Source organism: Ascidiella aspersa, chromosome 1, assembly GCF_963924565.1.
Source record: "Ascidiella aspersa chromosome 1, kaAscAspe10.2, whole genome shotgun sequence".
Classification (NCBI taxonomy): domain Eukaryota; kingdom Metazoa; phylum Chordata; class Ascidiacea; order Phlebobranchia; family Ascidiidae; genus Ascidiella; species Ascidiella aspersa.
In genome coordinates, this window is record NC_139447.1 from 17,971,904 (window position 1) to 17,984,906 (window position 13,003).

Genomic DNA, 13,003 nt, shown 5'->3' on the forward strand with positions numbered 1-13,003 from the left:
ATTGGTCTTTAATTTTTTGCAATTCTTGTTACCTTGTATTTCAACTAAACTGTTTGCTCAACAATTTTATAAAACAACCAACATATTGTTTTTCTTTGACCTTGAGCATTTTTAGTTTTGCATAATCCAAACAAAATATCTGATTTGTGACAATCGTCAGCAAAACATCACAAACAAATGGCTGACAACCCCAAAACACTAATTATATCAGCGTGGTCCAACTTCTTTTCATCGCGGGCCAAAAACAATTTTTTTTATCTTGCGGGCCAATGTTTTTAAATGTTTTTTTCATTAAGGGCCAATGTTTTTTAAAATGTTTTTTTTAAAGCAATTCTAGGCTTATTGCTGGCAAATTTATATAGTCCATGGCAGTGGTTCTTGACCTTTTTAAGCAGGGCTCCACTTTGGTAATTTTCATATGCCTTTCACCCCCATACGAAAAGCAATTCGGCATTTTCTATTAAATATTATTAAGACAACTTGAAAATAGTAAAGTCTGTTGTCGGTCGCGCAAAGCGCGAAAAAAAAATGAGTTTAATTTGTTGAATAAGCGTTAAACTATAGATTTAGGAGGCTTTTCACATTGGGCACACAACAAATCGCTCGACACATTGATTTAAACAGTTCGTTATCTTGTTTCAAAAGATGTGACGACACACAATACAACGGCCATATTGCAAAAACATTATAGATTCGCCCAAAAAAGTTTGAGTCACCCTGTTGCAAGCCTGTTGTCATATAAAAAATAGTTTGAACGGGGGGGTGACTTTTATCGTTTATCTATAAGTTAGAAAAATTGTAATTAAATAGGGCCGTTATACATTCGATGATATGAAAACATGCAATGGCACTGAAAGAGACTTTAGGCTAAAACATAGTCACGAAAAGTAGAAAAAACAGATTCGCGCGAAGCGACACAGAGTTTGTAGCCTACAGCGCTGTAGGAGTGGTGTACAACCCAAACGAAACCATTAAAATCATTGCAAAAATTTAAATATTGACTTAGAGCTTGCGCCCCCCTAAGAATTGCTTGGCGACCCCTAGGGAGGTGCGCTCACCAGGTTAAGAACCGCTGGCCTATGGCATATATACTACCTTTGAAATCTACACCTTTGTTCAGCTACAGTAGTTATGAAATCACAAAGGATGATTTACGAAGTTTTTTTGTCCATTACAATAACAAAGAAGCAAAAATTGAAGTGATATTGCTAGACTGCAGCAAAGATGACGCCCAGTTCGCGGGCCAAAAAAGTGGAACTCGCCGGCCAAGGGCCTGTAGTTGGACCACACTGCTTTATATAACAATTCATTGCTAAACTCATTTCTAATAAGTCCAATTTTGGCAAAAAACAATTTTTAGGTCAAATTTTTTTTATTTATTAGCTCAAAAAAATAATCGCCCTAGTTATCACAAAAGTACCATTTTGGCCTCTTATTTGCGTCATAAATTCGTTCCAGCTAACCAAAATTTAGTGCCGATACTACGGTAGTTGAATGTCGCAGTCTAGAACTCGCGTTACACATAATAATAGTGCTGTCTATTAAAAAAATCCCAACACGTTTATTTCACGTTTCGTCAATATATTAAATTGTAAGCGTAGACAACGTAAACAACAGAAGATAAACTAAAAAAAGTTAGAAATATGCTGTTTAATGTGCAAAATAAATAAAAAAGAAGAATCAATAATCGTCACCAGGCAACACTAAATATAACAATAATCCTTTTAACCTTTGGGTTACGAGCATTGCAAGGGTACAGCTAACACACACAAGTTGCAATAAATGATACAACAGTTACCTTTCCTTTTATACAATCGGTACCCCTTACTTATGAAGAGATAAGGCTCCTCTCCAAAAGCCTTTACGGAAATGAGTTTATTAACGAAAAGTTCGATTCTTGATTGATCATTATCAGCTGTTTTCCATCACCAATTGAGATTGTTGGACACGTTTTAAGTCCAAGTTAATTTTGGTGCAACCGCTTGGTGGAACTGGCTTGTAACGCCTTCTTCTGTAAAATTGTTTTACACTTTATATTGAGTTAAACATAAAACATTTACATATGTGCACATCTGCAGAGTAATGTCTAGAATGAATTAAAAAATTGACAAATCAATTTCTGGTATAGCAAATCCGTGTACGCTAGGTCGCTAGTCAACAAGCGCGTGCTTTTGCAGCTCTTGGGCAAGTGTGTAAAACTGTACATATTCATCTAGTCTAGAACACCAGAATCACATTTTGCAAATTTTCTAAAAATAACTAAAGGTTAAGACGAATTAATAACAATAAAAGCAATGCGCCACCTACAACCCATCATTTAAAAAAAAACAAGATTTATTGCAAAAAATCTTTACGAATCACTATTAAAAATGAAGCTTTGGGTTAGCTGCGAGTAATGTTCATCCTGATGAACAAGTTATTAGAAAAAATAGTACATAATTTGCCAGATTTCGACTTGTGGGTAAAAAAACATATTATCTATTAAAAAAAAAACTTTCTTAAAATATTACCGATACATTCATTAGTTGGTCTGAAAACAAGTGGCACTGTTGAATAATTGCATTACAAATCAACTTGAAAATACAATTTGTCAACAGTGCCACTTGTTTTCAGTGTTTGAATAAGGCAATTGCAGCTATCAAACAAGATTACTTGGTCTGTTGATTATACTATAAAAATGTGTATATTTTACGTAAAACACAATTGTTCGAACCACGTTTCATTTTTATTTAGATATGAAAACGATCGACACACAAGCGTGACTAATTTTGTCAAAAGACCCCCGCTAGTACGTGTGGGCAAAAAATGTGGCAATGATTTTGTGCCAAGATATACAGTTCGCTACGCACGCTATTATATTAGGTTTACAACGTATACATACCTAGCAGCTCGTACAATGTCACAAGAAGGACGCAGGGTTTTTGGTGGTTGTGGAAATAAGCTATTAGCTCTTGTCTTGTCGTTTAATTTCTCGATTTGTTCGCAGCAATTCAAAGTATGGTGACTTGCTTCATTTTTTCCTAACAAAATAATGAAAAGTTAGGACTCTTGTATAAGTTAACTATGGTACAACGAAAGCCATTCCAGACTCAGCGAATCTGTCGATCAATGATGCAAGCAAGTCAGCTTAGTAAAAACAACTAGCCTGCAGTGAGGTTCGAATTTTCGACGTCCGTCCATACCGGGAGCCTGGAATGGCTATCGGTGTACTAATGATACGTAAGCCGCAATCGTTGATGAAACAGCAGCTTCAGAGGGGCTAAATAACAGTTGCACATATGCGTGTGCATCTTTCATTGGATGGTATGGTACTGTCGATCCACGTCAGTGTAAAGTTGCTTGTACTAACAGAATCTAGCAAGCATTGGCGTAGGGTTGTTATCGACTTTCTGCTCTTTGAGCCTATGTAGCTCAGTTGGTAGGTCGTAAGTTTGAACATCACTGCAGGCTAGAGTTATGTTTCTAGCCTGTCTACCTTACATCGTTGATCGACGATACGATGTAAACATGTGTGTGTCTGGGGCGTATCCAGAAATTCAAAAAGGGGGGGGTTACGAATTTTCAACTTAGGGAATTCCCCGTTGTTTTTTTCGTCTGACGTAAATGACGTCATAAAATAGTGACGGATAGGACGTCATAAAATAGCGATGGTAATGACGTCATAAACAAGAAAAAAATCATCCGAAACAGCCAATTAACGTCCAGCAAAAGCGAACATTTAGACGGAAAGCGAACACGTGCGTTATCGACAATCCTGCCAGGCGCCAGCTGCGAAACCGCTTAGTGTGCAATCGTTAACTTCAGGCGAAAAACTAAACCAAGACCGTGAAATATGTGTGATTGATTTTGGTAGATCCATTTACGGGACAAGGCTATATTACAAGCACGTCTTTCGCCATCTGCAATACTAAACGGAGATCGTTTTTCCCGGGTGTTTTTTCGATTAGTGCGACATATAAAACTATTTCGGAAAAACGGTCCATCTTTAATAGTTAGTTAATTTAGTTCAGTGTTTGATAACCGGTTGGGCGCTCCTGGCGAGCGAAGCGAGCGCGATTTTTTTTTTGGTATAACGGCGTTTCTTTTAAATTTCTTGCGAGTTTTTATGACATTGCCGAAAATGAAAAATGTTAAAAAATATATGTCAAATATTTTTGAATACGTTTTCGGTTTGTCCGCGACGCAACGGTAAAGAAGCGCTGATCTAGTTCAAAATACAGCATCAAAACGTTAACAAATGGGACGTAGTAAGATCATTCGCGCGAAGCGCGAAAAATTTTCACACTTGCGTAGTTAAAATAGTCAAAAAGTATTTGAAATGAACTCGTGTATAGTTTGTCAAAGAGGCGACGGGCCCGATACAGTAGGTTGCCGACCCCAGTCTTACACCAACATCTGATATTAACGACAAACAAACAGCGAGAAACATCAGCACCGTCTAACTCGACGTTTTCAGAGAGAAAAAAGCGGAAACCGCTTGATTTATATTATTAATTGTCGAACACACACTTGCTGATTAGCCAACCCGAACGAATAACGAAAGGCGAAAGAGAAAAACTATCTAGCGTGATTTTGGTTTCGCATAAGCTCAAGACGCGTGACCCAATTACATTTAAAAACACGCAGCTTCAGACGGTGAGTAAAACTCCGACAAAAACGAACAAAAAACGATAATGTCACTTACGAAAAGGGGGGTTACGAACCCCCAACCCCCCCCCCCCTGGATACGCCACTGGTGTGTGTGTATGTTTCACTAACTATGGTACGAATAATTCCGGAAAAACTTTGACGTTATCACGAACTTAAAATGCTACTAACCTCCATCAGACAACACTTGCTTGCAGCCTTTTGCTGTTGAGTTTGCTGTTGAAACGGCGCGTACAGGTATGCGACTGAATAAATAAAATCCAATGCGGTAAGAATTAACGTCCAGCAAAAGAAACGCAAATCGAACACGTGCGTCGTTAACACTCCTCGAAAATTAGCGCGGGTAGAAAATATCCTTCGTTTACGGTCGACCAAACAACAAACGAAAAACGGCGTTTTGCGTTTGAATTTGGTTTTGCATTAGCTAAGACGCGTGACCTAATTACATTAAAAACATCGCCGCTTCGGGCGGTAAGTTAAACCCTGACAAAAACCAATAAAAGCGATAATGTTACTTACAAAAAAATGGGGGAGGGGTCCGAACACCCAACTGCTACTCGCGAAACAATGAAAATACTACAAACATTGTGGTAAGATTTTCACAAAACGCGGAAAATTGCCAAAAAATTCATTTATGTAGTTGAGCTTCTTAAAATTTTCATTTTAGTCCTGAGCTGGCCTTCCTACGCAGGGCGCCTTTAGTCTGAACAAAATCCCTTCAAAAAACGAGATAAAATAAACTAAAAGCCAAAGTTGCACCCAAATCACCACAAATGCTTTTACCTGGTAAAATAGGAGAAATATATAGTATAGCTTCGGTGTCTTATTAACTTGAATTATGATAAAGAAAACAATCCACGAAAGAGTCGCAAATGCGTCGTTGATACGATGGGAAATTATAACACGAAAAATATCCTATTTTATGGACAGTTTCTATTATTTTCCTAATGGTGTTCCTTTTTCGAATTTTTTGCGTTTCTACAAAGATACATCACAAATATAAAAACAATGTGTTTTTTTTTCGATTAATCCCCAGTCTTCAGAGTTTTTTCATTGGCATGTCATACCACTTCGCAACACACAACCGATTCTGTTTTTGTAAGTTTGCAAAACAATATCAGTTCTGGTTTTCGATAAGTTTGTCCTAAAATAGCATAAATTTTACTAAAAAATAAGAATTTATCTTTTGAAACAGGGTTGTCCAACATGCAGTCGCGATGGACACGCGGATTATTGGGATAATTTTAATTTTTACGCTGGAGATTTTTTATACATATTTTGCAAAACTTTTATGAGAAGTTTACAAAGACGAAGAAGTTGATAATGGCGATACTTTATAGCGCGCCAGTCAAATAAATGCCACTTTAACACGGGCGGAATTCTTTAATAAGGTGTTACCCTTTGTGGTTAGCATTTGGTTAGACATTTTTTTATCTATTAAAAAGAAACAAAAAACTAAATAAGCATCGGTTACATAGAAAGGTTGGAAAAATTATAAAACGGAAAAATAACCAACAAAGTGTCTAACAACCTTTTTTGTTTGCTTTGTAATGATTTTGAAACAGCATTTGGTAAACCTTCAATTGACATTTCAACTCCAACTCTATAAGCTGCTGCAGCAAAGTAATGGTGTATCAGATCCTTCCCAGTATTACGATTTTCTGGACACATGGTACTTTTTAAAACCAAAAGTATATTTTTGTAAAAATTTTCTTACCACAGTGTAAACTCTCATCTGTAGAGAGAGGTGGTGAAAATGGATGTTCATCAACAGAAGACTGAGCATCAGAACTGTTTTTTAGGTTACGAGATATTTTAGATCTGTTAATCACAAAAAGTGTAAATTTAGCACTTTATTATTTTAACAATAGACTAATAGGATAACCAGATACCTTCTGCTGTGAAGCTTTTTCATGGTTTTACTGGGCGCATTTAACATTTTCTTTTGCAAAAGCAGACTGGAGTCTTCACTTAGAGAATTAGGTAGTGGTTTACAAGATGTCTTTAAAGGCTTGTAAGGATTTCTAAATACAAATTTCCAAATATAATTTATTAGAACAAACATTTTATATAAATCGTAACATTATCATTACCTTAAACCTGAAAAAAGATCTTGTGATAAATCTGCTGAACTGTATTCTGCAAGATAACCCTGATTACTTTCACAAGACGATGGGAACAAAGGACTTGATGGAACTTTGACGTCATTTTGGGATGCAATGGGTTTTGAGTCTTTAGCACCAGAGTACTTTTCATTGTGTCCAACCTTATGTGTTCACAAAAACTATTCTCACATACACAATGTTTCACAATATTTTTACTTACCTTTAAATATGAAGCGTTTGCTTCTGGAACATCTCTAACAAGTCTCTCTGCAGAGTTTTTTTCTACCTTGATAATAACAGCCTGAAAAGGTGTAAATGATAGAAATTTTTTTGGCTTAAACACCAGCTGGCCTTGATTTATTCACATAATTCGACTAAAGTTTAATAAGCGACGTGTGCTTTATTTATCAATAACAGAAGCTGACGAGGTCCGTTTAACATAAGTAAACACCTTTTATTACATTTAATAAATACAGCATTTAATAAATACAGCGCTGTTTTTATTTTAAAAAATATAAAAAACATGCTATTATACAGTGCAAAATTTCATGTAAGTGACCAGTAATTAATTGGCTCCGAATGAGTTTTTAAATTTTATCATGTTTCACAACTTAGTGCAAATAATTTGATGATAAAATTTGATAATAATTGATATAGGATTTAACAGGGAACTTGAAAAGCAAGTGTGCACAGCCCATTGCAAGGGTAAAACTGTTATCCAATGAATATCACAATATTAGAAGACCATACAAGTTACCTAAAATCTTATAGTTATTGTTTTAATATAAAATAAACAAATTACTCACGTCATTTGAGGTTTTAGTAGATTTTTTTAATCCTGTTGCATTTTTAGGATTAACATGATCAATGCAAATTAATCCAGAAGCAGTTTTCTGTTCCACACAGATGGAGTTGTTAGCTTCCTCTAGCTCATTATCTGTGTTGGCTTCCACATTTCCAGGAAAACAAACTAAGCTGTAACATAAGGAAAACAATCTAATCTGTAACAAAATAATTGAAAATACAATGCCCAGGCATTGAAACATTAAACTATATAAAATTAAAGCAGGCTGCGGAGTCGGCTAAGAATAAACCCTAAACCCGAGTCCGACACCGGTCAAATGTGTGATTTTGTTGATTCCCGAGTCCGGCCCGGACTCTACAGCCTGTATTTCACCAATTTACGTAACTAAAATAACGCGGATATTCAGCAATCCACTTATAGGCGTGTCATATAATTCATTCACTCAAAATACATGGTTGGAAAATATTCTACCATATGCTATTTCGCCTTTACAATTTCCATTTGGCGACCGTTTAAGTTTTAAAATTTGGTACTGCGCATGTGCATTTCGGACTCGGGACTCCGGTAGTTTGGCAACGTCTTACTCCATTCCTGAGTTCCGAGTACGACACCGGTAAAAACAAACCGACTCCTCGAGTCCCGAGTCCGACTCCGCAGCCCTGACATAAAGTTGCTTGTACTAACAGAATGTAGCAAGCATTTGCGTATGGTTGTTTCTTAACTTGCTCTTCTCTAAGCCCGTGTAGCTCAGTTGGTAGAGCGACAGCCCAGGGAATCAAACCTCACTGCAGGCTAGTTGTTTTTCTGGCATGCCCTGCTTGCCCCATTGTTCGACAGACTAGGTGAGTCTGCGATTGCCTTCATGGTACTAATGATATGTAAGGCGTAATTGTTGGTCAGGAAGCAGTTTTAGAACATCTAGATATTAGTTCTTGAACACATATGTGTGTCATGTGTGTATCTTTCGTTGAATGATGAAATGGTACTGTGCTCCCATTTAATGTAAAGTTGCTTGAACTAACAGAATGTAAAGTTTGAACCTCACTTTTCTAGCCTGCTTTGCTTGCATCATTGATTAAAAGATTCATGAGTCTGCAATGGCTTTTGGTCTATTAGTATTATACTTTTTTAAATATAATAATGGTTTTGCGACCCAAAGTGAATGGCTTGTTGGTTACAGTTGTTCAAAGAGGAAACGTTAGACGATAATCTTTGTGGCACAAAAATGAAGTGTCGTTCTCTGCAAGTAGAAACCTCCCTTAGTAATGCCCTCTCTACCTTAACACCATACTACGACAAATTCTCTAACAGCAAAACCCTATGCAACAAAGAAGCCAAATGCTACCTAGATACCAGATGGAGCGGGGCCACCCTGGCACATTTTATACAGCCCTTTATCTGGGTGTTACACTGGGCTGAATGTTGTCTTATACTACACTGGGCTGAATGTTGTCTCAAGCATTTAAAAACGAAAGCAAAAGCAAAAAGTGAGCTCACTCAACACCCCCTGAACAAGCAGACTACAACCAAATAGGATGCAAATGCAAAAACTCTCAGGATTACTGCTTCAAGCACTCTAACCAACAGCAGAGTATGCAATGGAAAACGTTTTCCTTATGCAAATATACACGTTTTCCTCTTAAACGAAGCATCTCAATGTAACTCAACAAGTCTGCCTTCAAATTAACCAGGAAACGAAATCTACTACTTAGTCGCATTGCTCAAATGGTCAACCGTATGTCAGGCCTAGAAGCGCTTAAAAGTGCAAAAAATCTAAGCAAGAACTTGACCAACAACATCTCATATTCAACAGGAAACACACAGCAACTGGTCTAAAATCCAGACACAGATTTCTTTCCACTATCCAATCTTTGCATGACGATGCAAGCACAAAAATGTGGAAGGACATGGCTAAGGAGCTTTGTCTATACAACTCTGTGAAAGTCTTCCTCTAGGGCAGTGATCGGCAAACTGTGGGCCGCGGCCCAAATGTGGGCCGCAGAGCCATTTTTAGTGGGCCGCGAGTTACTTTTGAATAGTTTAGTGTTATCATGTAGTTGTGGGCCGGCTGAGAGCCGTACGTTCATTTCTGTATTTCAAGAGTTCGTGTGGCTAAGAATTATATTTCCTAGCGTTGTTCAGGCCCGTTTGCCAAATGGGGCCCAGAGAGTGCCTGTTTAACTATAATTTTTGCCAACGTTAACTATATGTATAAGCAAAATTTTTCGCGCTTCGCGCGTACATTCTTCCTTTTCAACTACCGCTATCTTTTGCATTATCGCATGGCAGTGATTTCGGCATCAAAGCGCCGTGCAATATTTCACCTTTACTTGGTGTCAACAGTCTAACGCTGTGTAAACTTAGACTCTCTGCAAATTGTAATTTCTACCAAAATATATGTAGTTAAATATAATTTTCTATTCAACTTTGCAATATGGCTATTATCATGAGTAACATTTATCCAAATTTTAAAACAAGATTAACGAAATGGATTTCTTTCTACGTGTTTCGTGCGAACGTTTTACGTAATTGCGGGTGCCGCCATTCAGCTGTGGAGATGATATAGTGGTAAACTTTTTTGCGCGATAAACTTGCTTGAGTTGCACAATACCACACCGGTTGGTTGGAGAACAAGTTTCCCAAATTACTTGAACTACGATGTTACTTTTGAAGTCAAATGCAAGGATTTTTATGTCTGTTTATGTTAAGTTTTATACTTAAATCTATTCAGCCAAAAAGCGATATTCTATAATTTCTTGCGTCGTGTGTCTCATAACTGTACAGATCAATTTCTGTTATATTATACTATAAAGCCGTTATTTCGAGCAATATTGGAATTTTTTAAGTGCCATATGCCTCACGTATCATTTTAATTGAAGTTTTGCCAATGTAAATCTGATGAACCCACTTCTTTTTGCTCAATTAAACTGGATTTTAGCCTCATTTTTGCCAACGAGTTCGTTCGAGAAAAATAAGTGTTTCTAACTTTGTGACGCCATTCTAATGCCTTAAACTTCTGACACCGTTTTCGTAGTGGGCCTTCAATAGCTCCGAAAAGAGTATTTTGAGCTGTGACGAAAAAAGTTTGCCGACCACTGCTCTAGGGCTTATGATGAGAAATGGAGTGTATATAAAACCTTATATAATCTACTAACTGAAGCCATTCCAAGGCTAATATGTTGGGCTATACTGACAAACCAGACACTGCCTACATCTGTGGGATGACCAAACCATGACCACCTCCTACAGTGCTCTGTGGCCGGCCAAACAAGTGTTCATGACCTTATGATGTTCAATATGCAAGCAACACGATGTGTAAAAACATTTAAATAACTTGAATCGATATGATGAGCACTAACCAAATCAATCCAATTGAATTTTACGTTACACATTTTTTGGAAGTTCCTTGCACCTTTCTCATCATAAATCAACAAAAAAAAACTTGTGCTTCAATCTAAAACATCTTAATGTAAAACCTATCAAACAAAATTAGCGTACTACCACCTGAATACTAAGACAAAGTAGTTCAGGATTGTTTCACATAACTTTTTTCAAATATTAAGTTGTTTGTTTGCACCTTTGCACATTCACAACGTAGGCTACAGGTTTATTGTTTTTTAAACATTTTAGAAAAACAATGAAAACGGTAATTGTCTTGCAGAACTTCGACAAAGCTTTTTCCTGTCACTATCGTGTCAAACTAAATCTGATACAGTCATATACTAAAACTGGTAAACATCCATAATTAGCCAGGGAAAGTCATGGTGAGTCGAGTATCAGGATAACTCTCCTAACCAAAAATGTAAAGTTAGCGCAAACCTTACCCATTGCTCCCAACATTGTTGTTTTCAACATGTAAGGGTGTGGAAGTGGTAGTTGTGGTGATAGACCCTTCTCCACAACCTTTCTCCCAATCATAAGGATCAGATTCTAGGATATTTTTACGTCCAATTGCCTTTTCAAATTGATTCTGTAAAAACTTTTTCACAAAATATTTTAAATAAAATGCTTAACAATGCCCATGCTTAAACCAACTGAAACATAGCAATACTACTACTTTATCACGCTTGTCTTTTCCATAACTGGTCTAAATATAAAATAGATTTTAATAATCTCTGATGAGGTCAGCTGGTATATGCTGCCGAAACGTCGGTTTATACTTCGTTTACACCAGAAGAGCGATTTCTATCTATTGAGATTTCAATAATGTTTATATTTAACTATAGGAATTAGTTACTCTAGTTTTAAAACATAATTTTTATCTATACAACTCCCAACATAGATAGGTATATTTTAAACATATTTGGCTTAGTCTGTCCACTAGACGCAGATGGTAATCTGTTCACAAACAAAAAATTAACAGGGGATGGAAAAGGGTTAATTATTTTGCAAAACTTTGTGAATTTAAGTTTTATTAAAGCAATTCAATTTTAATTATTTACAGTCACATAGATAATTGCTATAATTTATACAAAGCCAGGTGATTAAATGTCGCTTCCAAATGACAGGAATGTTATAAGGTGTTACGCTTAGATGGGGAAGCATTTAGTTTACCTATCTCAAACACAATTAGTGACCAACAGTCAAGGAACGACAAACATCTTTGCTGTTTTACAAGGTGACTACATACTTTATGATTACCGCAAATCGCAAAAAACACATCAAATGATATGAAATTCCTTTTTATTGAATCTGTAGCGCAACATAGTGCAATGTTCAGACATAAGTAAACATGTTATGCCATTTTAAACACTTGATTCTCTAATGAAAGTGTTATCCGCAATAATATGTTAATTGCTAAAGTTTATTTTTATATTCGTCGACAAAACATCAGTTTAGTAAATTTACTCTGATATATTACAATGTAATATGCAAGATTGCAAAGTGTAAGAAAAAAATTATTCAAGATTTTAAAATTTAACCAAGATTTTATATATTTTTTCAACTATTGATCTAATACACTACTAACATACTCAAATTTGTTTAATCTGAAATCATTACTCTGTTGCTTGCTTAAAAACAACCTAAAACACTTTTCAGGTAAAAAGTCTTCATCATAAGCAAAAAAATGTTGCTATCCGTCAATATATATTTGCCATCAAAAAACTTTGTAAAGAACCATACCTGATAATTTGGCTTGTCAAAGTATTGTAATTTGTTTATGTATGCATACATTTCCATCATTTCACATGGCATATGCCTGAGCAAGATCTTTTCATCATACTTTTCTTTTAACATTCCAACCTAAAAAAGATAGATAGATAGGTTTATGTTAATAAGCCTGATTTTAAACCTAAACTAATAGACTAGGAATTTAAAAAAGGAGAACCTCGCAAAAAAGTGCTAATATTGTATTGAAGGGCAGGTCCAGGTTAGGGCATTTTTCAATGACACCCAAATTTATACTTATGTCACACTTAACCATATAAATGCAAATAAATGCATT

At 36.2% G+C, this 13,003-nt stretch overlaps 1 protein-coding gene across 3 annotated transcripts in view; it reads right to left on the bottom strand.

Moving 5' to 3' along the window:
* Nucleotides 1-400: 400 nt before the first annotated feature.
* LOC146168137 (tau-tubulin kinase 2-like) overlaps nucleotides 401-13,003 on the bottom strand; it is a 40,353-nt gene continuing 27,750 nt past the window's right edge. Inside the window, exons 9-19 of one of the 3 annotated variants that reach the window (XM_083391033.1) lie at nucleotides 12,682-12,801; nucleotides 11,382-11,536; nucleotides 7,559-7,727; nucleotides 6,973-7,053; nucleotides 6,741-6,895; nucleotides 6,540-6,671; nucleotides 6,365-6,468; nucleotides 6,179-6,308; nucleotides 4,819-4,892; nucleotides 2,882-3,020; nucleotides 401-2,011 (exon numbers count right to left, since the gene is read on the bottom strand). In XM_083391033.1, the coding sequence (XP_083247159.1) occupies nucleotides 1,912-2,011; nucleotides 2,882-3,020; nucleotides 4,819-4,892; nucleotides 6,179-6,308; nucleotides 6,365-6,468; nucleotides 6,540-6,671; nucleotides 6,741-6,895; nucleotides 6,973-7,053; nucleotides 7,559-7,727; nucleotides 11,382-11,536; nucleotides 12,682-12,801 (1,359 nt within the window). In that variant the 3' untranslated portion in view covers nucleotides 401-1,911. Of the gene's footprint in view, nucleotides 2,012-2,881; nucleotides 3,021-4,818; nucleotides 4,893-6,178; nucleotides 6,309-6,364; nucleotides 6,469-6,539; nucleotides 6,672-6,740; nucleotides 6,914-6,972; nucleotides 7,054-7,558; nucleotides 7,728-11,381; nucleotides 11,537-12,681; nucleotides 12,802-13,003 lie in introns of those variants that run through there. The other 2 variants (XM_083391032.1, XM_083391034.1) reach the window with 2 other exon arrangements.